Raw genomic sequence first — 24,534 nt, forward strand, 5'->3', positions numbered from 1 at the left:
CTGTCTTCCTAAAAGCCCTGAAAGTTTCTTCTTTGTATCCCTGGCATCTACCACAGTGCCGGCCACACAGCAGGTGTTCCTGAAAAGTCTGTTGGATGAATGAGAGGTAGTGCATGAATTCATGTCCGAACAGAGATCCACATGTCAGGGTACAGAGATAGAACAACAGGAGGATTAGCTTTGTCTAGGGTGGGGACAGGTCCAGGAAGGGTCAAAGATGGGCAAGTAAGGCTTGGAAGGGTGAATGTGTACAGTCCCCAAAGAAAAGGGGAGAGAGAGAGAGAGATGGGGGACAGCAATCCAGTCAGTGAGAACATCATTTAAAGATCCTTGGTTCACACCTGTAATCCCAGCACTTTGGGAGCCTGAGGCAGGCAGATCACCTGAGGTCAGGAGTTTGAGACCATCCTAGCCAACATGATGAACCCCATCTCTACTAAAAATACAAAAATTAGCCAGGCGTGGTGGCGGGCGCCTGTAATCCCAGCTACTCCGGAGGCTGAGGCAGGAGAGTCGCTTGAACCCAGGAGGTGAAGATTGCAGTGAGCTGAGATTGAGCCATTGCACTCCAGCCTCGGTGACAGAAAGACTCTGTCTCAAAAAATGTATAAATAAAATAAATAAATAAATAAAAAATAAAGATCCTGTAAGTGGGCTGGGTGTGCTGGCTCACACACGTCATCCCAGCACTTTGGGAGACCGAGGCACGAGGATCGCTTGAACCCAGGGGTTCAAGACCAGCTTGGACAACAAACTGAAACCCTGTCTCTATGAAAATCAAAGAAAAAAAAAATAGCCAGGTGTGGCAGCCAGCACCTGTGGTCCCAGCTGTATGAGAGACTGAGGCAGAAGGATCACTTGAGCCTGGGAGGTGGAGGCTGTAGTGAGCACTACACAAAAGAAATCGCTGATCCTTCAGCAGCCATTTCCCACTCCAGCAACTCCCCGCCCCTGGCAACCACTCATCTACTTTCTGTCTCTTTGGACTGGCTTGTTCCAGACATTTCACATACACGGAATCATGCAATGTGTGGTCTTTTGTGTCTGGCTTCTTTCACTAAGTATTACATCTCCAAGGTTCATCCCGCTGTAGCATGAGCGAAGTGTGACAATTGATAGATCGATCGATGAAGGTTACATTCATTCATTCCATATATATTTACTGAGCACCTACTGTGTGCCAGTCTTGGGGGCCCAGTCAGGAATAGAACTAACAGTAAACCCTGCCCTGGAGGGTTTCTGGTAGGGAGGAGAGACAATAAACCGAATAAACCCGTACATTATTTGGAATATTAGACGCTGATAAGAGCTCAAGTGAAGCGTGCGGTTGGAAGTTGGGTGGAGAGAGAGGGGATGTGACTTTAAGCAGAGTGGTCAGCAAAGGCCTCGCCGCAGGGTGGCCGCAGGGACGCTCCCGCTCAGCCCGGAAGGAGGCGAGAGGCGCGGTGCCCGTCCCGGCGACTCTGGGCCAGCAAAGACGTCCCAGCGCACGCGTCGGTGCCTCGAGGCCCGGGACCCTGCGTGTCTGGTCCCCGCCGTGGCCCTGCGTCCGTGACGGTGGGTGGGTGGCACCAGGGAGCATTTCGCGCGGCGGGGCTGGGGCCTGCCTTTGAAGGGACGGAGTCGGGCGTCGTGGTGGGGTGGACACCGGGGATCCCCGGGGCGCGGACGAGGGGGGCGTCCACCCCTCGAGCTCACCCCACGGCCCCCCGCGTCCCGCCCCCGGCCGCAGGCCCCGCCCCGCGCCGCCCGGCCCCGCCTCCCCGCGGCCGCCGCCATTGGCCGCGCGCGCCGCCTCCGCCCTCGGCCTCGCACTTCCTGGCGGAGCCATGGCTGCGCAGCGGGCTGGCCGGGGGTCTCCCGAACCCGGGCACCGCCGCCCCGACCGCCCGGCCCCGCCGCCGGGGCTGTCCCCGCCGCGTCCGTAGCGCGTCCTGCCAGGTGGGCTTCCGCGCGCGCCCACCCTCCAGCTCGGGACCGCCGGGAAGCCGCGCCCGGCCGGGGCGGGGGGCTGGCGGAGATCGGGAGGGTCCCCGGCCCCCGCGAGTCGCGACTCCCCTGCGCTCCTTGGTACCGGGGCGGGCGGGTGGGCGAGTGGGGGCGCTGCGTCCCGGGGAAGAGGCCGGGGGAGGGGCCGCCGCCCCCGCAGGTGACACAGGTGCGGCCTGTGCGGACCGGCCCGCGCGTGGCAGGTGAGTGGCCCCCGCCCCGGGCCGTCCCGACTCCGCCTCCTCGCCGCCGGCTGGAGCCTGCTGGGCGGCCGTTGCGCTGAGTTCCGCCTGGGCTGCGGGGTCCGAGCGAACGACAGCGGCGTCCCCGGAGACCCCGCCGGCGAGCCGGTGTCAGCAGCGTCGCTTTCTCCAACGCTGAGGTCGGGAGGGAGCTTGGGGAGGAGGCTCTCTGGGAAACCCCCGGCCGGACGGGGCCTGCGATCCCATGTTTACTGGAAGACCTTTTCCAGTGACTTGGGATTGTCACTGTGTTTGGGGGTGGCCTTGACCCTCTACCTGCTTCCAAAAAGCGTCGGAGTCCGCTGACGTCCAACACGGGTGGAAATCAGACCCCACCCCCACGCACTTGCAGGAGACAGCAGGGAGCCTCTGGCCCCGGGAACTCTCTAGGTATCTTGGCCTAGAAAATAAAGCGTTGAGCGTTAGAGGGCCTGGCTGAGCCCGGGCAGGCTGCCTGGGGCGGTGGAGAGAGAGGGCACCTGCTGCTTGCTGCTCTGTGACCTTGGGCAACCCCCCCCCCAACCCGGGGCACCCGAGCGCCAATTCTCAATGTGGGAACGACGGTGGCACCTGTTTCAGAGCGTGAAGGTTGATTGAAGTCGGGTCCGCGGTGGGCACTGCACGAACGCTGGGTTTCTTCTCTTCCCTCTCTGGGTTCTCCAGCATCCTAGGGGCAGTCAGGAGGGCCGGGGGTGGGAGCAGCTTGTCATTATCACAAAGTTTCTAGTTTGTCGAGAGGAATCTAGTTGCCCCTTCTCTCCCTAGGGGAGTTGCTCGGGTCCGCGGTGGGCACTGCACGAACGCTGGGTTTCTTCTCTTCCCTCTCTGGGCTCTCCAGCATCCTAGGGGCAGTCAGGAGGGCCGGGGGTGGGAACAGCTTGTCATTATCACAAAGTTTCTAGTTTGTCGAGAGGAATCTAGTTGCCCCTTCTCTCCCTAGGGGAGTTGCACGGGACGGATTGTGCCCGAATTCATTCCTTCCATGGGAACACTGGAGTGCCCTCCCTGTGTCCCCAATTATCTAAGAACAGTGCTGACTTCTTGTCACATTGTTCTTTATTAGTGAAGACTATTTGTTCGATAGGTAACAAACTCTTCTCATGAACTCAAATAGCAGGGGAAAAAAAAATCCTCTTTAAAACCTTCGTCTCAGTATGTGACTTGTGCTAATATTAGTCGGCAAAGTCCCTTCTCTGTGTTCCCTTCCATCTTTGAAGCACCTGCCCGTTCCCCGCCTCTCCTGCCCCCACACACACCAAAGCCTACCTCTGTCTGCAGTGATCCCCCACCCACGAGCCAGGCAGTGTAGCCTAAGAGTTAAGAGCGTGCACACTTCCCTGAGCTGGAATCCCAATTCTGCCAGTTCCCAGCTGTGTGACACCGGGCAGCTTATTTCACCTCACTGCTCTCAGCATCCTCCAGTCACAGTGCTGGCCTCATGGGGTTGCAATGGGGACTAAGTGAGTGAAGATACAGAGAAGCACTTGGGGACAGTGTGTGTCTAGAATGTACTGTGTACCTGGTAGTCATCACTGTACCACATCCTCATCTGCATCATGATATTTTTAAAGTGTGATACTCTTGAACCCGGGCCTCACTCAGCAGCGTGTCATGGTGATGGATCCAGGTTTTGAAGCTGGACAGACCCAGTCGTGATTCTTGGCCATTTACTAGCTTTGTGACCATGAGATCAGTATCCTCATCTGTGAAATGAGATAAGCAATATCAGCCTGGCCAAGTATAATCTTTGTGGGGGTTAAATGAGATGGCACATGTAAGTCCCTTAGCTTGGTTTGAGGGCTGTAGTCTGGGCTCTGAAATGATAACTTATCATTATAACCTTGATGTAGCCAAAAGGTAATTATTTGTAGGAAGTGAACTAAATGACATGATATCAGATTTTAGATGATAAAGGAATGCGAGTTAAATGTTCTGTCCAATTCTAACAACCCAATGATTTCTCAACTCAGTGTAAAAGAGTTCTTTGTAGTGCACGGTCCTCCCTCCCTCCTTCCTCTGTGTGACTGTTTTCACTGTCATCCTTGGTATCTGCTAGCAGGGCCTGAAATTAGTGAATGACCTAGAGTTATGACTGCATGCTCAGAAATCCTGTTCTTCTCCTAGGGCTGAAATCTCTTTAATGATGGAGGGAAGCAGGCAGACACGAGTGTCTCGGCCATACAAGATCAGCGAATCATCAAAGGTCTGTGAATGTTCACTCACCACCTATGCAAATTGCCTAAGAAGTGTGATCCTTTTTCTGATTCACTCATTTCTAATCACAGACTGATTTTTTTGTCATTGGTGTTGTCAGTCTCCTTAATGACAAGTAAAGGTGGAAACGGGCAAGGAGCAGAAATTGTCATAAAATCAGAGAGTGGCAAGTTAGAGGGATGTTAGAGACACTATGGCCAGACGTCTTTGTTTTTCCATATGATATTCCAGAGCTTTCTTTTTGTGACAACTTGACTCATTCGTTAATCCAAGGAGGTGGATGGGACAGCAAGAAAACTGGGATTCCCATGTCTGCTTGGGGGTCAAAAACTCCAAGGACAGATCCATTGAGAACTCAGCCTTCTACCTTAAGGTGAGGGCAACACACCGTGTCCCCGGACTCCAAGGGCCTGGAGTCCTCTTCTCTGGTCATGATTCCCTGGGACCCAAGAGCAAGTGAGGGTAAGTTCCCCAGAGCCAGGCTACTGGGAGTTCTAATTAGAAATATGTAGCCTATTCCTACCTGCCACATTAAAATCCAAGAGCCAGACCCGGTTGCTATACTTGCCACAAACTCCTGTCCCCACAGCTGCTATTGGTAAAGAGTGAGGGAGCCATTGGTATGAGGTTCCTGGTAACCTATCTGCTCATTATAAATATTCGTAATGCCCTCTGTTCTTTAGAGGTATCCCTTTTGGAGATTAAATCTTATGGTTGCCTCAGATCATGGATTCTCAATGAGTATGATATTGCCCTGAAGTGGGAGAAAATTGGTTCTTGGGAGGGTATAAGGAATTTTACTCCTTTTATGCATAAGACACAATTATACATACAGTACATGAGCAGACATACAGTGCATTTGTGATGTTAAAATTTTGCTGGGAAGGCTATTAGGGAAAAAAATCTTAAAAGCCTTCTTAGGGGGCAATAATGAAAAAAGATACAGAAACACTTCTTTAGATGAAGGGAGCTGGGAGCAGCCTATAGAGTTGAGAAAAAGGGGAAAAAGAGATTCTACAGATTCTAAAAGAAAAACTGGCTGTCATTTTCAAGAGAGGTTGGCTCTCCTGAGATATGACCTCCTGTTCTCGTGTGAGTTCGCCAAGAAGGTTCCTGCCAAGCCCAGCTTTATCGAATGTGAAAACCCAGAGAGGTCTCGCCACTCGCTCACAAGGGCTTTGTTTTGGAGCTTGGCTTGGGAGACACTGCTGCTTTCTAAGTTTGACAGCACTGGAAGTTTTGTCCCTTAATGCCAGGACCCTGAGTTTGTTTCTCTCTGAACTGAATCTCTTAGGACTAGGGTTCTGTATCACTGGATGATGTTTCTAACTTTTTTTTTTTTTTTTTGAGACAGGGTCTTGCTCTGTCACTTAGGTTGGAGTACAGTGGTGTGATCATAGCTCACTGCAGCCTCTACCTCCTGGGCTCAAGTGAGCCTCCCACCTCAGCCTCCTGAGGAGCTGGGACTACAGGTGCGTGCCACCACGCCCAGCTAGTTTTTGTATTTTTAGTAGAGACAGGGTTTCATCATGTTGGCCAGAATGGTCTTGATCTCTTGACCTCGTGACCCGCCTGCCTTGGCCTCCCAAAGTGCTGGGATTACAGGTGTGAGCCACCATGACTGGCCTGTTTCTAACTTTTTATTTTTAAAAAGTGTACCTATAAATTTCTAGACGTTAAACACACCTATGTTACCAGCACCCAGATGGGCAAAAAACAGAATACTACGAAACCCTCCCAGTTGTTACACTCAAGATAGTCGCTGTCCCAACCCCACTGCTGTGGTTTGATCTGCTTTTGAACTTTATCTAAATGGGATCTGAGATCGGGTTCTCTTGTGTGTGGTTTCTTTTGTGCAACATTGTGCCTCTGAGCCTCACCCATGTTGCTGCATGTAGTTTGTAGTGGTAGGTTGTGCATTCTCAGCATGTTGGCGTCTTCCCACCGTGTGGTCACAGTGTCTGTTCACGTGTCTGCGCTAAGATGTGTTGCTCAGCCAGGCACAGTGCCTCATGCCTGTAATCCCAGCACCCTGAGAGGCCGAGGTGGGACGATCTCATAAGCTCAGGAGTTTGAGACCGGCTTGGACAACATGGCTAAACCTCATCTCTACAAAAGATACAAAAATTAGCCGGGCCTGGTGGCATACACCTGTAGTCCCAGCTCCTCAGGAGGCTGAGGTGGGAGGCTCACTTGAGCCCAGGAGGTAGAGGTTGCAGTGAGCTATGATCGCACTGCTGTACTCCAGCCTAAGTGACAGAGCAAGACCCTGTATCAAAAAAAAAAAAAAGTGTTGTTCCATGTTGATGCTAAATTCTTTTTCCACATCTAATACCCCGTACCTGCTGCCTCCTCCCAGGTGTAAACCCCTGAGCACCTGAGTTTCTCCCTCTGCTTGGCCTTGCATCTGATTAAGGCAATAAAATAGGAAATAGAGAAGTGAACAGGACTCATATCATCAGAGAATGCTGTGGATTGGAGCTTCTAAGTTACCTGAAATGCAGAAACTCTGTTACCAATGTCCCTTTATAATTGGGAAATCGGCCAGGCGCAGTGGCTCACGCCTGGAATCCTAGAACTTTGGGAGGCTGAGGTGGATGGATCACTTGAGGTCAGGAGTTCGAGGCCAACATGGTGAAACCCCATCTCTACTTATATATATATATATATAATGTGCCGGGAGCGGTGACACCTGAGCTCAGGAGTTTAAGACCAGCCTGGCCCAAATGGCAAAACCCTGTCTCTACTAAAAATACAAAATTATCCGGGCATGGTGGTACATGCCGGTGGTCCCAGCTACTCAGGAGGCTGAGCAGGAGAATCACCTGAACCTGGGAGGCAGAGGTTGCAGTGAGCCGAGATCGAGCCACTGCACTCCAGCCTGAGCAACAGAGGGAGGATCTGTATCAAAAAAAAAAAAAGGGAACTCGTGTGCCTGTGTTTTTGGAAAGTTGTCATCTATGCAGCTGTGCTAAAACACCAGAAGCAGATTGCAGCTGATTGTACCCGGGTAGGGCATCACTCCAGCCCACTTAGAACAGAAACCCAGTTTTGGAAACAACACTGCTCTTGCCCCCTGCCCCAGCTCGCTGGAGCTGGTGTCTCCCCTCACAGGCAGCCATTCACTGGGGCCTTCCCCAGTCCCGCCCCCTGGGCTCTTTCCCTTTTGACACTGCAGTCTGGGGTTGTGTGTATCTCCATGTAAGCATGGTAGGGCCAGCACCCTCACCAGCGTGCAGACAGCCAGGGGCCCCGGGTGGCAGATAGCCACCTCATGCCCTCATGTGCGTCTCTCAGGCCGCTAAGCCTGTAAATATGACTTGATCACCTGCCACTGTAGTACTTTTTAATTTCCTTCCTTCAGCTCGCACCCAAGAGGGGCCTCCGGTCAGTGTCTGTAGAAGCACTGACCATTCCTGCGTAATTAGAAGCTGAGGCCTAGCACGGTGGCTTATACCTATAATCCCAGCACATTAGGAGGCTGAGGCAGGAGGATTGTTTGAACTCAGGAGCTCAGGACCAGCCTGAGCAATGTAGTGAGACCCCATTTCTACAAAAAATAAAAGTAAAAAATAGCTGGATATGGTGGCACACACCTGTAGTCCCAGCTGCCAAGGAGGCTGAAGCGGAGGGATTGCTTGAGACTAGTTTTGTTTTGTTTTGTTTTGTTTTTGAGATGGCGTTTTGTTCGTGTTGCCCAGCCTGGAGTGCAATGGCTCACTGCAACCTCCGCCTCTAGAGTTCAAGTGATTCTCCTGCCTCAGCCTCCTGAGTAGCTGGGATGACAGGCGCCCGCCACCACACCCAGCTAATTTTGTATTTTTAGTAGAGACGGGGTTGCATCATGTTGGTCAGGCTGGTCTTGAACTCCTGACCTCAGGTGACCTGCCCGCCTTGGCCTCCCAAAGTACTGGGATTCCAGGCGTGAGCCATCGCGCCCGGCTGAGCCTAGGCGTTTCAGGCTGCAGTGATCTCTGATCTACTGTTGCATGCCAGCCTAGGAAACAGAGCAAGACCCTGTTTCTAAAAATGAGAAAAAATTTAAAAGCCCAGTGTAGGCCAGGCTGGCTCTCTCTGTGAGTAACCAGGATAAATAGAGATCTCCACGCGTGTGACCTGTGAACCGAAAAGCCAGCCTGGAATGGAAGAGCGGGAGAGCCTGCCCTCTGAACTCAGAAAGAAATGCCAGGTCGGATCTGTTTGGCATCCTCCACAGGCTGTGAGAATGTGGCCTGCTCCTGTAACATGGACAGAGAAGTTGCTGTCGGAATTGACTGGACAGGGAAATAAAGTGTCTCAATGACAAATGCATGCACGGCAACAAAAAGAAGATTCAAAAGGGAAGAAAAAAATAAAACCTACTGCTGTAGGACACATGTTAAGAAGTAACTTTTAAGAATTCAGAGCCTGGGCAGCTCAGGGAGACCCTGTCCCTCCAAATTATAAAAATCAGACAGGCCTGGTAGTGTGTGCCTGTAGTCCCAGCTACTCAGGAGGCTGAGGTGGAAGAATTGCTTGAGCCCAGGAGGTCAAGGGCAACATAGTGAGACGTCGTCTCTACAAAAAATTTTTAAAATTAGTCAGGCATGGTGGCACACACCCGTAGTCCCAGCTACTCAGGAGGCTAAGGTGGGAGAATCACTTGAGCCCAGGAAGTCAAGGGTACAGTGAGCCGAGATTGTGCCACTGCACTCCAGCCTGGGCAACAGAGTGAGACCCTGTCTCAAAAAAAAAAAAAAAAAAAAAAAAGTTGAACCACATAGCTGCTAATACCTAACAGCCCTCGGTCAGTTTTCCTCCTCCTCCGACCACATTTCCCTCTTCAGGCTGAGTGCCCAGCCAGTTCTTTACCTCAGTCGCCCTGGAATAGACCAGCTATCTATGTGATAGTTTTCAGTTACCTGTTTCTCCCTATGTTGAATTCATTCATTTATTTATTTAGAGACAGGGTTTCTTTTTGTCGTCCAGGCTGGAGTGCAATGGCACAATCATGGCTCACTGCAGCCTCAAGCTCCTGGGCTTCAGCGATCCTCCTGCCTCAGCCTCCTGAATAGCTGGGACTACAGGCGAATGCCAGCACGCCCAGCTAATTTTTAAACATTTTGTTAAGACAGGAATCTCGCTATGTTGCCCAGGTTGGTCTTGAACTTCCTGGCCTCAAGCGATTCTCCTATCTCAGTCTCACAAAGCATTGAGACCACAGGCATGAGCCACCATGCCTGGCTTGAATTGTTGTCTTGTTTGGTTTTGGGTTTTTTTGGTTTGTTTTTTGTTTTTTCTTGTTGTTTTTGTTTGTTTGTTTTTTGTTTTTCGAGACAGACTTCTTGCTCTGTCTCCCAGGCTGGAGTGTAGTGGTGTGATCTTGGCTCACTGCAACCTCCATCTCCTGGGTTCAAGCAGTTCTCCTGCCTCAGCCTCCTGAGTAGCTAGGATTACAGGCACATGCTACCATGCCTGGCTAAGTTTTGTATTTTTAGTAGGGACAGGGTTTCACCATGTTGGCCAGGCTGCTCTCAAACTCCAGTAGCCGGGCTGTCGTCCCAGCTACTCAGGAGGCTGAGGCAGGAGAATCACTTGAACCCGGGAGGCAGAGGTTGCAGTGAGCTGAGGTTGTGCCACTGCACTCCAGCCTGGGCAACAGAGCAAGGCTCTGTGTCAAAAAAAAAAAAAAAAGAAAGAAAGAAAGAAAGAAATTATATTAATAAGAGAAGGAAGCAAAAAAACACATGATACACATGGATACTCAGAAACACCTGTACTTCCTGCAGTGCCCTCTGATGCAGCATTTTATTTCTTGTTTTCTTCAATTTCATTTTGTTGAAAATGCTGGTCAGGACCCACTGGGTTGGACCAGGCTGTGCCGTTTCTGATGTGTCTTCTCTGTCCAGGTATACCGCTGGGCCGACCACTCAAGCACGGTGCTGCAGCGGCTGAACGAGCAGCGTCTCCGCGGCCTCTTCTGCGACGTCGTCCTGGTGGCCGATGAGCAGCGTGTGCCAGCCCACCGCAACCTGCTGGCCGTGTGCAGCGACTACTTCAACTCCATGTTCACCATCGGCATGCGGGAAGCTTTCCAGAAGGAGGTGGAGCTGATCGGCGCCTCCTACATCGGGCTCAAGGCCGTGGTGGACTTCCTGTACGGCGGGGAGCTGGTGCTGGATGGCGGCAACATTGACTATGTCCTGGAGACGGCTCACCTGCTGCAGATCTGGACGGTGGTAGACTTCTGCTGTGAGTACCTGGAGCAGGAGGTGAGCGAGGACAACTACCTGTACCTGCAGGAGCTGGCCTCCATCTACAGCCTCAAGCGCCTTGATGCCTTCATCGATGGCTTCATCCTGAACCACTTCGGCACGCTGTCCTTTACGCCCGACTTCCTACAGAACGTCTCCATGCAGAAGCTGTGTGTCTACCTGAGCAGCAGCGAGGTGCAGCGGGAGTGTGAGCACGACCTCCTGCAGGCTGCCCTGCAGTGGCTGACGCAGCAGCCCGAGCGCGAGGCCCACGCCCGCCAGGTGCTGGAGAACATCCACTTCCCGCTCATCCCCAAGAACGACCTGCTGCACCGCGTCAAGCCGGCCGTGTGCTCGCTGCTGCCCAAGGAGGCCAACTGCGAGGGCTTCATCGAGGAGGCCGTGCGCTACCACAACAACCTGGCGGCCCAGCCCGTCATGCAGACCAAGCGCACGGCGCTGCGCACCAACCAGGAGCGCCTGCTGTTTGTGGGCGGCGAGGTCTCCGAGCGGTGTCTGGAGCTCAGTGACGACACCTGCTACCTGGACGCCAAGAGCGAGCAGTGGGTCAAAGAGACGCCGCTGCCCGCCCGGCGGAGCCACCACTGTGTCGCGGTGCTGGGGGGCTTCATCTTCATCGCCGGTGGCAGCTTCTCACGGGACAACGGAGGGGATGCAGCCTCCAATCTTCTTTATAGGTATGACCCCCGCTGTAAACAGTGGATCAAGGTGAGATTCAAGCCAGATTATTTCTTTTCTCTTGAGGACTCTCTCGGTTTCCTTAACCTAGCCTTGACTTTCCTTACCTCTCTGGGGTCTTGACGACTATCCTGCTTCTGAACGAGGTGTGACAATAAAGTGACAAGCAGCATACCCCGGGCCTACGCCCTGGACAGGGAGAGGGAGAGCCGACCCACCCCTTCGAGGGGTCCGTCATCGTTCAGAGCAGCGCTGCCTGGCGGGGCTTTCTGTGCAGATGGAAGGGTCTGTCTGTACTTCCCAATACGGTAGCCACAGCCACATGTGGTGACTGAGCACTTGAAATGTGGCCAGTGCGACTGAAGAAGTCAATTTTCACTTTTATTTCACTTTAACCGATTGATGTGGAAGTGTATGTGGCCACACGGGGCGTGGCTACCCTATTGGACAGTAGCATGGATCTAGATGTTTGATCCGTGGTTCAATGTCCCCAGGTCCTGGAGTCTCTGTGGGGCTCCTCTGGAAGCATTTTGGGAGATAGTCTAAGGAGGCCACTAGTGCTCATACCTGGCCCCTTGGGCATGTATTGTGGCCTGATTCTGGGAAGAGCGTGGGCCTTGATGTCAGACCTGAGGTCTCATCCCAGCCTGGCTAAGTCATAGCTAGGAAATTTCAGATTCTTGTCCTCTCCACATTTCGGATTCCCCTTCTGGGAATACATGAGGGACAGGGAGTGCAGTAGCTCATGTTGATTGGCAAGCCCCTGGCATAGGAAAGGTGTCTCCTTTCTGCTGGGAGCGCTCTCCAGCCACTCGCTCCCCGGGACAGTCCGTCTCAGCCTTTATACTCACACCTCAGCGTCGCGCCCAACTCAGTGCTGTTCTCAGCTCAAAACTCAGTCAGAATGGACTCCAGCTGACCTTTTGATTTTACTCTCAGAAATCTGAGACCGCCCTCCAAGGTCAAAGTCTTACCACTGGAAAGGGTCCCTGGCTTTGGAGTCTCCTCCCTGAAGCCTGGTAGCAGTGGCAGCCTGAACCTCGCCTCCTGCAGGAACTTGCTCTTGCTCCCTGTGTGTTTGGCTTGGATTCCTTTAAAAAAAAGAAAAAAAAAAAAAAGTTGGCTCTTCTACTTTTTTTTTTTTTTTTTTGGAGACAGAGTTGTTCTGTCACCCAAGCTGGAGTGCAGTGGCACGATCTCGGCTAATTGCAACCTCCGCCTCCCAGGTTCAAACAATTCTGTGCCTTAACCTACCGAGTAGCTGGAATTACAGGCATCCGCCACCACGCCCAGCTAATTTTTGTATTTTTAGTAGAGACGGGGTTTCACCATGTTGGCCAGGCTGGTCTTGAACTCCGTGACTTCAGGTAATCTACCCACCTTGGCCTCCCAAAGTGCCAGGATTACAGGTGTGAGCCACCGCGCCTGGCCTCTTCTGTTTAATTTCCTGTCGAATGCTACGTCCTGCTCTGTTAACACGGAGTGGCAGAGCAGCACTAACTTTACAAATCTGATGCGGGGAGAGGAAAGATGAATTTTTATTTCATAAAGCCACTAGATCAGTGACTCTGACCCCTGTGACCCACAGAGTTCCCATGCAAGCAGCTGACCACATGACCAGACAAGTTCGGGGGTTCAGAGCATCTCCATCCCCCTTTTGGGGACTCAGAGCGTCTCCATCCCACTTTTGGGGATTCAGAGCATCTTGGTGAAACCTCAGGGGCTCAGAGCTCCCGCCTGAAGAAGCCCTCTTTATTCAGGTGCAGTTCCCTTTCCCAAACGTTCTCCGGGGCTGTGCGTTCCGCAGACACATTTGGGAAACGCAGTGCCAGATGTTGATGCTGTCCCGGGTTCGGGGAAGGGAAAGTACAGGTATCTCACCTCCACAGGTGGCCTCCATGAACCAGCGCCGTGTGGATTTCTACCTTGCCTCCATCGAAGACATGCTGGTGGCCGTTGGTGGCCGGAATGAGAACGGAGCGCTCTCTTCGGTAGAGACGTACAGTCCCAAGACTGACTCCTGGTCCTATGTGGCCGGCTTGCCAAGGTGATCTGGGGCTTGGTGGAAGGTTCTCCAAATGGGATGTTTTTAAGGGACGTAGTTCAGTCCACGTGCCTCACTTTCTGGACATGTTGACCTCCAATTCCAGGAATGAAATCTCTCTGCCTTGTTAGGAAGAGCGGGTACACCATGAGGGGCGGAGGGCGTGATGGTGCACAGTCCAGGCTCCGGTTTCAGACTTAGGGCAAGGGTCAGCTCTGCCGCCACGACGGACATCCCTCCATGGCTGAGTCTGTGCAGTTGCTGAGTTTCAGAGGGTGAGGGCCTGACCTGAGGATCTCCCTGAGCCTGGGCAGGAGGAGTTCAAAGAGATGGGGGTATCTGTGCTAGATCTAAGCCTCAAGCATGGGTCTTCACCCCGCTCGACCTTTAGTTCCTCATCTGTAGAGGGAGATGATAATCATACCCACCCCACAGCACTGTTGTACAGAGCAGATGTGGTGCTGCTTGTGAAACCTGCGTCCACATGCAGGGAGTGCCCCAGGGTGGCCGCCTCACCCTCCTCAGTCTCCCCTGCGTTCCGATGTGCATGTATCGAGCATTTATTATCTCCATGGGATTAGCAGAAGGTGCACACCATTTTCCCACCAGTTCCCTGTTGCCGCACCCAGCAGTGCACTTTCTGAACCAGTCTCTGCTGTGGAATACATCCTAAGAGTTAGAAGTGTGTGGGGTAAGCGCTCGTGTTTTTGTTTTTCTGAGACGGAGTCTCTGTCGCCCAGGCCAGAGTGCAGTGGCGCGATCTCGGCTCACTGCAACCTCCGCCTCCTGAGCTCAAGCAGTTCTGCTGCCTCAGCCTCCTGAGTAGCTGGGACTGCAGGCGCCTGCCACCATGCCCAGCTAATTTTTGTATTTTTCGTAGAGACAGGATTTCACCATGTTAGCCAGGCTGGTCTTGAACTCCTGGCCTCAAGAGATCCGCCCACCTCAGCCTCACAAAGTGCTGGGATTACAGGCATGAGCCACCGCACCTGGCCATATTGATCCTTTCTTATTCACTAAAGGCCCTGGTTTACATCAGGGTTCCCACTTCCTGGCACAGTTCTTTGGGTTTTGAGGAACACAAAGCAACATGAATCCACCATTACAGCATCACGCGAATCATTTCACTGCCCTAAACCCCCCTGTGCGCACCCTGTCCATCCCTCCCTCCCCTCTCCCCACAGCCCCTGGCAGCCACTGGTTTTGCTGTCTGTGGTTTTGGGCGAAACTTTTCCCGAGTGCCAGCACAGTGAGAATTGGACCGTATGTCGTATTTCCTCTTTGATGTGTGATTCATCGGGTGCGTGTGTGCCTGCTAGCTCATTGTTCTAGTCGTTTCCAGCCATTGTGAAAAGGGTGATGGTCCTGTGATTATTCCCATTTCCCAGATGGGGCAAGGGAGACTCAGAGAGAGTGGAGCTGGGTTCTGGCCCAGGCGGCCTAACTGCAAAGCTGTCCACTTCCCCGCCCTGCCCTGCCCCGCCATTTCTTTGCTAATGACGGCTACTGTCTATAGAGTGTTCGTGGGGTGCCCACTCCCTATATTCTTAAATCCTCATGGCCCCCTAAGATGGCAGGCCGTTCCCCGGCTTGGGGAGGGTAAGCCTGGCACAGCCCTGAGCTCTCCCTCTGTCTCTGCCCGTCGACCCTGCAGGTTCACGTATGGCCACGCGGGCACCATCTACAAAGACTTCGTGTACATCTCGGGGGGCCACGACTACCAAATCGGCCCCTACCGCAAGAACCTGCTATGCTACGACCACCGGACAGACGTGTGGGAGGAGCGGCGGCCCATGACTACGGCGCGCGGCTGGCACAGCATGTGCAGCCTGGGTGACAGCATCTACTCCATCGGGGGCAGCGATGACAACATCGAGTCCATGGAGCGCTTCGACGTGCTGGGCGTGGAGGCCTACAGCCCGCAGTGCAACCAGTGGACCCGCGTGGCGCCGCTGCTGCACGCCAACAGCGAGTCGGGTGTGGCAGTGTGGGAGGGCCGCATCTACATCCTGGGCGGCTACAGCTGGGAGAACACTGCCTTCTCCAAGACCGTGCAGGTGTACGACCGCGAGGCCGACAAGTGGAGCAGGGGTGTCGACCTGCCCAAGGCCATCGCTGGCGGGTCCGCTTGTGTCTGCGCCCTGGAGCCGCGGCCAGAGGACAAGAAGAAGAAAGGCAAAGGCAAGAGGCACCAGGACCGGGGCCAGTGACCCCAGCTGCACCTCCTGGGACCATCCTCACCGTCACCTTCCAGGGCTCTGTAGACCAGCAGCAACTTCTTAGTATTCTGGAAACATTATGTACAACTTAGCAGCTTTTTTTACTTTTATGATTCTTGGTATTTCTATGATATCACAGTAACCAATTAAATACTATCTGTAACTTTACATATCTTGCTTGAATAACTAACCCTGGGCCCAGGCAGTGAGCAATCCCTTGTATCTTTGCAGGTCTTTGCCCCGTGTTACGATTCCTCATGGGTCCTTGCTAACCGTCCCCCTGAGAGTAGCTGGCACGTGGGTTACACAGAAATTTCTGTAGTGAAGCTTGGGGCCTCAAAGGGGTCTCTTAGGTCACCTAGTCCAAGCCTCCCCAAACCTGGCTGAACTTTTCAGAATACAGATTCCTGAGCCCCGCTCAGAATTATGGAATCCAAAATCACCAGGAACGGGGAGGAGGTGGTGCCCAGAAACTGCATTTTAACTGGTTCTCGGAATTCTGGGTATTAGCCACATCTGGGAATCACTGGCAAGGTCCAGTGTGTTTGTTTTGTAAATGAGTGCACAGAGACCACCCATGAGGGTGAGTGAGTGAGTGACCGGGGCCACGCAGCTCGCTGGACTGTCAGGTGAGACGTGGTGACTTCCCGCTGGGGAGCTGTTCTCCATATCAGGTGAACGCTGTCTCTGAATAATTCCATCTTTCCTCATTGGAAACCTTCTTGAATTCTAAAACGTTACAGGTAACCAAAAACGAAAAAACGTGTGAAGCTCTTTATAAATTTTTTTTGTAATTTGTGCATTTTTTTCCTCTTTTTTTTTTCTGAACCCACTGTCTTTTATATTACTGATGTACTGAGCTCCCAAATCTGTTTATTTCTCAGGAAAGAAAAAGTGAGCGCTATGGAATTTGCCATCGTTCTCTATGACTCTATCTTGAGGCGCTGTTGAAAGTTCCTGCGCAGAGGAGCACATGTGGATCCCTGAGAAGGCAGTGGAGGGCTCCCTAACTCCCACGCCAGGTCCTGCCCCAGTTTTCTGCTTCTAAGTAGTTTCGTGCTGCTGGGCAAATTCTCGAACAAGTCCATGTGTTCCCTCATCCACCCCCTTAGCCACAGGATTACACGGGATACCCTCCAGGCTCCTCCCGGGTGATAGGGCCATTCAGCCTCTGAGCTGTTCATACCCGCATGGCATCCCCTTCAGGATGTGGAGGTGGCCTGCACTGACTCCTGCAAACAGTTCCTAGAGCAGGTATCAGGGTTGCTTGCCCTTTAAGAGGGCTCTTAGCTGCCCGAGTGGATGAGAAACGTGCAGAACTATGGGAGGATAGGAGTGTGATGGGTTTTAAGCATGAGCCAAGGAAGACATGAATGAGCTGTACCTCACCCAATATCTGATGGCAGAGATCAGTAACCTTCAAGATGTGCTTCATCTTAAATCCTAGTCTAACACCAGTCTTCCTGTAGACAGTTCCGAGAGCAGGTCTCAATGTCGCTTGCCCTTTAAGAGGGCTCTCAGCTGCTCGAGTGGTTGAGGATCAATGTGTTAAGATTGATATTAGACTAGGAAAAAAATCTTTGTTAACTTTTATTTCCATTTCTTCTACTTCTTTGCTGCCTCTCCTTTCCCTTCCCTTCAGGGTTTACTGTGGTTCTCACTGATCTGTTTATGTAGCCATCCAGAAGAGATGAGAGCATTTTGGGGACTGAAAGCTTCAATAGCCAACTTACTGCCCTCCGTGGTTAGTGAGGAGGGCAGTCTGCATATTCAGCTGGGTAGTTATTTGCATGTGAAGTCCCTGGAGGCTTACAAACTGTTGAGAGGTTCTGCAAGACACACAAACAAACAGACCAAAAGGCTGGCAACTCTTCTTGGAGCTCTGCAGCATTCCAGTGTATGAAAGGTTCTGAGAAGTCTCAACCCAGAATTTCCAAACTTCTTTGAGCCTAAAACTCGTTTGTCTCATACCTAGTCCCAGACCCCCATAAAACATGTTTTGCAGAACTTCTGCCAACTTTGGGATAGCTTACCCCCTTCCTATTCGGGAAAGGTTTTATTGCTTGTAGACCCCTCAGAAGGCAGGGTATGGTGTACATGGGCTGTTCTCCCCATCTCAGCCTGGGTCATGAACAAACGGGCAGTTGTTTGGCCTGAATCTCGGGGCAAGTTGGGGAGAGCACATAGAAAGACTCTGTGAGTGATTTGGGGAGTGGGATGTCTTTGACCTTGGAGAGAGGAGAGTCATTGGTTTTTTGCCTAAGCCAGCTCTTTTATGTTTTGCTTCTGGGACTTGTCCCTGGAAATGTGTGAGCTTCTGGCCTCTATTCTGATTTTCTTGTGCCTCATGAGTTACATACGACGTCCTGCACCTAATATTTTGTGATGTCTCTCCTGATACTATTAAGGTGGTTTGTAATTTACATGGCTTAAAATCTAATATTACTAAGGTTGGGAGCTCTCCTTTAAAGGAAGGATAAACAAGTTTCACCTTGTGAGCCAACTTCTAATATTTGATGGTGGCTACATTGTGACAAGAAAGGTTTTTGAACTTGTTGGGGTCAGTGGATGGGCACAAGGGCACCCAGTGGTGGTACCCGGGCCAGGTTTTTGTTACTTGTCTTTTTAAGTTGAAAATTCACCCTACTGTGCAGTCTAACTGAAAATGGAAGAGACCATGCCTGGGCAACATGGCAAAACCCCATCTCTACAAAAAAATTACAAAAGATTAGCCAGGGATGGTGGGGCATGCGGTAGTCCCAGCTACTTGGGAGGCTGAGGTGGGAGAATCACCTGAGCCTGGGAGGTTGAGGCTGCAGTGAGCTATGATCACACCACTGCACTCTAACCTGGGTGACAGAGTGAGACCCTGTCTCAAAAGAATAAAATGTTTTTTAACTCAGATGGGCAGAGTTTGGACTGTACCTATGCAGTGGCCATTTGGACTGCACAGCACGATAGTGGGGTTTTAAACTAGAATGATGAAGGCACAGGTGCTTGCAGGCTGCCATTTTGAGATGGCAACAGCCACATGTGTCATCATGTTAAACTATCAGTGTTTCAAGCTGTTCTGCTTGAATTTTGAAGACACCTGGATCTTTTTTTTTTTTTAATATTTCAAAATAAGCATGGCAGGCTTCTATTGAGGTTTGGGCTTTTCTCATTTCTAAAGAATTAGAGTTGTAACTTCGTATTAGTTGTAAGTTTGGGGTTTGGTCCTCACCCAAGTTGGAAAGCTGTTTGCTTAAGACATAAATGTATTATAATAATAGAAGGGAGGGAGTAGAAAGCTGATGAACCCTTGTTACTTATAGCAAACTTCCTGCTGTTTAAAATGCACAGAGATTATTTTATCAACTGTGCTTAGCACGCAATTGGTATTTTTATTGTTCTGCCATTTTATTGAGGCTATCAAATGGGACTTCAGACCTGGCTCTGAGCAGGACCACATGTGTGTATTTATATTGAGTGCCCTCACTCATGATAAGGTGACTTCATGGAGACCCAGAAACTAACCCTAAGGGGTGTTCAACTTTGAAGTGGCATCCAAATGCTGAGGGGAAGTGGTGTCCGTCCTCTGAGGTCTAGGGTCCTACTTTGTGAGCTCAGGTGTGTTCACCTGTGGTTCAGTGTACCTCAGCCCCTAAGCCAAGTGATCGTTCAGTGACTTGCAGCAATGTGGGAAGTGAGGGGACCCCTGCCACACCCTCCACCACCCCCTGTAGAGTCACTGACCTTCATCCTTCACCCTGGTCCTCCATGGTGCAGCAGCATCTCATGGGCCTTGTGGCTCTCAGAGCTCGTGGTTGGAACCCCGTCCACTGGTCCCAAACCTGGAGGGGCAGCTGCAGATGAGGTTTAGACCTCCTGGTGTCTCCGTGGATTCTGAGTGCCCGGGAGGGGAGGGGAGGGGGTGGCATCCTGGCCTCCAGGATAAATGCCTGGAGTATAGGGCAGTGCCACGGGCACTTGGAGACCCTGTCCTGCACATCTGCCAAGCCTGGCAGTTTTTAGAGTTTTTTGAAATGTTTTGATACTTTTTGATACAATTTGCTAATAACTGTTTTGTAGAATGCCTGCCGGGGTTTTCCACCTCATCCCTTTCCTCCGGCCCCTTGATTTGTGCTGGACAACAAATGGCAGCACCAGGACCTCGCCTCGTGTGGCTTTGTCTTGGATCTTGCCCTTCTCCATCGCTGATGCGATACAGCTCTAGAATTTCGTGAAGTTGCATGCAAAGTTGCGTGCAGCCCGTGGGTATGACTGTCTCAGGCCCCCAGCTGATTTTCCAAGAGGAAACCTTAACCCCCTCGAGAGGGTCTGTGTTTCTTCTAGAGCTCCTACCTCAGTGGTGTGCACAGAGTTGGAGAGACACCTGAGGGCTGGTCCACGTCTCACCTTTGCCATACGGGTCATTTCTTGATCAAATATGTGACTGGGGTCCTGGTTTACTCCCGTCCACCCTTTCTTTTAAAGTATTCTTAACATGAAATCCACAAAAGCGGAAACAATGAACCATTCTTGCACTTTACAGAATCGTTGTCCTTAGCTTTAGAGGTTGTTAATTTCTTGTTTTTAACATGAACAGAATGTGTGGTTCTGAAGGTGTGTGGGGATCTGAAGAAATTGTCCTTTGGGGCCGGGCGTGGTGGCTCACGCCTGTACTCCCGGCACTTTGGGAGGCCAAGGGGGATGGATCACTTGAGGTCAAGAGTTTAAGACCACCCTGACCAACATGGTGAAACCCCGTCTCTACTAAAATACAAAAATTAGGCAGTCGTGGTCACCTGTAATCTCAGCTCTTCGGGAGGCTGAGGCAGGAGAATTGCTTGAACCCAGGAGGCAGAGGTTGCAGTGAGCTGAGATTGCGCCACTGCACTGCAGCCTGGGTGACAGAGTAACACTCTGTCTCTAAAAAAAAAAAAGAAAAATAAGAAAAATAAAGAAATTGTCCTTTGGTTGCCTTAGTTACCAGAGTTGAATGAATGTACACGTTTCGGTAGTGGGGGGTGCAGAGTGGGTAACCCCTTCCTTGTCTGTTTCCTTTGAGAAAGGACACTCCACCTTTTCAAAGTTACTTAAAGCCATCTTTACAGATTGCTTGTAATGTAAGGAAAGAGTCCTGTCCTTTGGATTGATTGAGGTTAAATCATCAACCACTAGGCTCCTTTCAAAATCAGCGAGATATTTGATGATTAAGTGATTCATTGGGTATGTTCTGGCTACTGATGTTACTGAAATCTGCAATCGTGTATGTTTTTTAATTTGTTGCTTTTGTATTTGTAATTTTATGACATTTCGAAGTTTCTGTGTCTTAACTCTTTTTAATTAATTTTCTGCACGTTGTTTTTTTCTCTTTGTTTTTAATTCCATACAGAGTATTCAATTCTTGAAACACATTAAAATAATTTGCTTGCTAGGGTATGGTTTATTTTATAATTACATTCCTAGTCTTGTGTGGTTATTGTAATGATGTCTGGTCCTAATTTCTCTGCCCGTATGAAAAAGAACCCCTTGCATGTTGATCCTAAATATAATTTGGAAATTAACCAGACTTCCTTTTAGTGTTGTGGGGAGGCTGGGACATTTCAATTCTGCTTTCATTGTGTTTCTAATTACTGTATTTTGCCAGGAATTTCATTCAGATCCTTCATTGCAGGGCTAAGTCCCCGTGACCTGAAATGAAACTATTTGCTTAAATGTGTGTCAATTGGGGTAATTTGATTAGAAAAGAAACACAGAAACCAAGGGAAACAGCTTATGACAAACAGTGTGCTATCTTTATCAGAAAACATACCATCACAATACTCTAAGAACCAGCTCTGTTTTCCTTCGGGCGCTCCCCTGCCTTGCTGGGGTTTTGCAAGGCCACCAGCAGACAAGCCCAGGCACGGTTGTGCACCCTTTCCTTGTCCCTTCGGCAGGTCAGCATCGGGAGGGTGGGGGAGGGGTGCCCGCGCAGCCATCACACCTGATAAGTTGGTTAGAATTTGCCTCTGAGTCAGTTAGCCCCAAACGGGACCCACTGCCTGGTGTCGACTTCCTCACCCAGGTTCTTTCGCATCCGCTTCAGAAGCATCTCAGGTTAGGTTGATAGTCTCCCGATTTTCCAGGTGAAGAATCCAAAGCTCAGGTTAATTACCTTACCCCAACTGAATTGTCTTCCCCGCCCAGCCAGTCAGTCGCTGCCTTGGTTTGGGTTCTTTTCAACGCAGAACCTTAGACAAGGACTTGGACGCAGGTAGGGCGGAGAGTGGTCCCCGGGAAGCCAGAATGCCGCGAGGAAGGAGAGAAGGCCCACGAGCAGGTGCTTTATTGCCGAGTAACCCCAAGCCACGGCTTCCAACAATATCATGGCGGACGACTCTGCAGGGTGACTGGGCTGGGCTCAGAGGCTGTCCCTTGAGGCTCCTGCATGGTCACATGGTCATGGACAGATAGTGGCTCTTGAAGGCATGAGTGAGAACACACAGCTCCTCCAGCATCTCCCTCTCCCTTTCTTCTCTCTCCCTCTCTCCTTGCCTTCTCATGTCCCCTTCTCTTACCCACCCCCCAATCTCTTTGTTCACTTTGGTCTTGCTCTCTCTGGTCTCTTCACACGGCCTCACCTAGATTTCTTACATGGCAGCAAAAGGCTCCCAGAGCAAACGTCCCAGGTGTAATGAGCAGAGGCCACGTGGCTTCTGCCAGAACCTCCTGGGAAGTCAGGGACTCAGTTTGCTGCATTTCACCCCTTGAGGCCATCAGAAAACTCCCCCAGGTTCAGGTTGCTGGCCCTGCGAGAGGTGTCAGCCATGTCCCCTCCCTGACCCTGGAACCCTATCTGCAAACCACGGGAGGAGCTGGGTGCAATGGCTCACACCTGTAATTCCAGCACTTTTGGAGACCTAGGCAGGAGGATTGCTTGGGCCCAGGAGTTTGAGACCAGCCTGGGCAACATCTACAAAAAAAAAAAAAATTTTTTTTTTTTTTTTTTTTGAGACGGAGTCTTGCTCTGTCACCCAGGCTGGAATACAGTGGCAGGATCTCGGCTCACTACAACCTCCACCTCCTGGGTTCAAGCAATTCTCCTGTCTCAGCCTCCCGAGTAGCTGAGATTACAGGCATGTGCTACCACACCCAGCTAATTTTTGTATTTTTTTAGTAGAGATGGGTTTTCGCCATGTTGGCCAGGCTGGTCTTGAACTCCTGACCTCAGGTGATCTGCTCATCTCGGCTCCCAAATTGTTGGGATTACAGGCGTGAGCCACCATGCCTGGCTTTTTTTTTTTTTTTTTTTTTTAAACAGGGTCTTGCTCTGTTGCCCAGGCTGGAATGCAGTGGCGTGATCTTGGCTCACTGCAGCCTCCTAGGTTCAAGTGATTCTCCTGCCTCAGCCTCCCGAATGAGTGGGATTACAGGCATGTGCCACCATGCCCAGCTAATTTTTTTTTTTTTTTTTTTAATACAGATGGGGTTTCACCATGTTGGCCAGGCTGGTCTCAAACTCCTGACCTCAGGTCATCTGCCCACCTCAGCCTCCCAAAGTGCTGGGATTGCAGGTGTGAGCCACCATGCCCAGCCAAAATTTTAAAAAAAAAATTATTCAAGCATAGTAGCTCACACCTGTAATCCCAACACTTTGGGAAGCCAAGGCAGGAAGATCACTTGAAGCCAGGATTTCAAGACCAGCTTGGGTAACACAGTGAGAACTGATTTCCACAAAAAAAAATTAAAAATCAGCCAGGCATGGTGGTGCATGGTTGTAGTCCTAGCTGCTTGGGAGGCTGAGGCAGGATTGCTTGAGCCTGTGAGGTTCAGGCTGCAGTGAGCTATGATCACACCACTGTACTCCAGGCTGGGCTACAGAGCAAGATTCTGTTCTTTAAAAGAAAAAAAAAACCCTCAGTGGAAGGAAGGTATGTTTCTAAGGCCACTGCCTCAGACGGTGGGGGTTTGATGTTGCTGGGCCCCCATGCTATCGGTTGGAGAGCAGAGCATTTATGGGGCCTGCGCTGCTCAGTGAGGGCTGCTCCCAGAGGCCTTGGCGCACTTCAGCTCCTGGCTGCCGTGCACACACAGAGCCAACCAACAGCCAAGCAGGGCCCGAGTGGCCATGGGACGGAAGTGCAGTGTGTGATGGAGGGGACACCGTCAGCACATGGCCACGCTGAGCCTGCACTGGGTGCCCACTGCCGCTGTGGCTAGACTCAGCAGAGGGCCAAGGGCCTGCACTAGGACACCAGGGGTACCTGCTCAACAGGGGCAGATGTTAACTCAGGTCTGCCAGCTAAGACCACATTTTTTTTTTTTTTTTTTTTTGAGACAGAATCTCACTCTGTAGCACACGCTGGAGTGTAGTGGCACAATCTCAGCTCGTTGCAACCTCCGCCTCCTGGGTTCCAGCAATTCTCCTGCCTCAGCCTCCCGAGTAGCTGGGATTATAGGCGTGCACCACCACACCCAGCTAATTTTTGTATTTTTAGTAGAGACAGGGTTTCACCATATTGGCCAGGCTGGTCTTAAACTCCTGACCTCAAGTGATCCGCCTGCCTCGGCCTCCCAAAATGCTGGGATTACAGGCGTGAGCCACTGTGCCTGGCCATATTTTTTAACAACTCTAAAACAACCACCTTCGGAGTCTCTATATAGGGTTCAGAATTGTGTCCCCAAAGGCTCCACTACAATGCAAATGTGTGAGTGGAGAAGTTAACCAGGGAAGCCCTGGACTTTCACAAAACTGTCGGCAGAGATTTCTGTTACCTGACCCAAAGGGAACAGAGAGGCAGTGGATACCGGACAGGGCATCTTCGTGGGGTCAGGGGAGGGCAGAGGGAGGACCCGCACAGACCCCATCATTACTACCTGTTGGCTGAGGCCTGGGCCACTCTCTCAAGGACCTGCCCACAGCCTTA

General features: G+C 51.3%; 1 protein-coding gene across 4 annotated transcripts; it reads left to right on the plus strand.

The window, feature by feature from the left end:
• Window positions 1-1,763: 1,763 nt before the first annotated feature.
• On the plus strand, window positions 1,764-21,084 carry KLHL36 (kelch like family member 36). 4 transcript variants are annotated; one of them, XM_054452675.2, is made up of 5 exons: window positions 1,764-1,941; window positions 4,356-4,434; window positions 10,334-11,407; window positions 13,267-13,424; window positions 15,076-21,084. In XM_054452675.2, exons 2-5 carry the CDS (start codon window positions 4,372-4,374, stop codon window positions 15,629-15,631), a joined length of 1,851 nt encoding a protein of 616 aa, XP_054308650.1. In that variant the 5' UTR covers window positions 1,764-1,941; window positions 4,356-4,371; the 3' UTR covers window positions 15,632-21,084. The 4 variants fall into 4 exon arrangements, with proteins under 4 accessions (XP_054308650.1, XP_054308652.1, XP_054308651.1 ...); XM_054452677.2 differs by lacking the exon at window positions 1,764-1,941 and adding an exon at window positions 2,191-2,621; XM_054452676.2 differs by lacking the exon at window positions 1,764-1,941 and adding an exon at window positions 2,196-2,371.
• Window positions 21,085-24,534: the final 3,450 nt, after the last annotated feature.

Source organism: Pongo pygmaeus, chromosome 18 (genome assembly GCF_028885625.2).
Source record: "Pongo pygmaeus isolate AG05252 chromosome 18, NHGRI_mPonPyg2-v2.0_pri, whole genome shotgun sequence".
NCBI classification, from domain to species: Eukaryota; Metazoa; Chordata; class Mammalia; order Primates; family Hominidae; genus Pongo; species Pongo pygmaeus.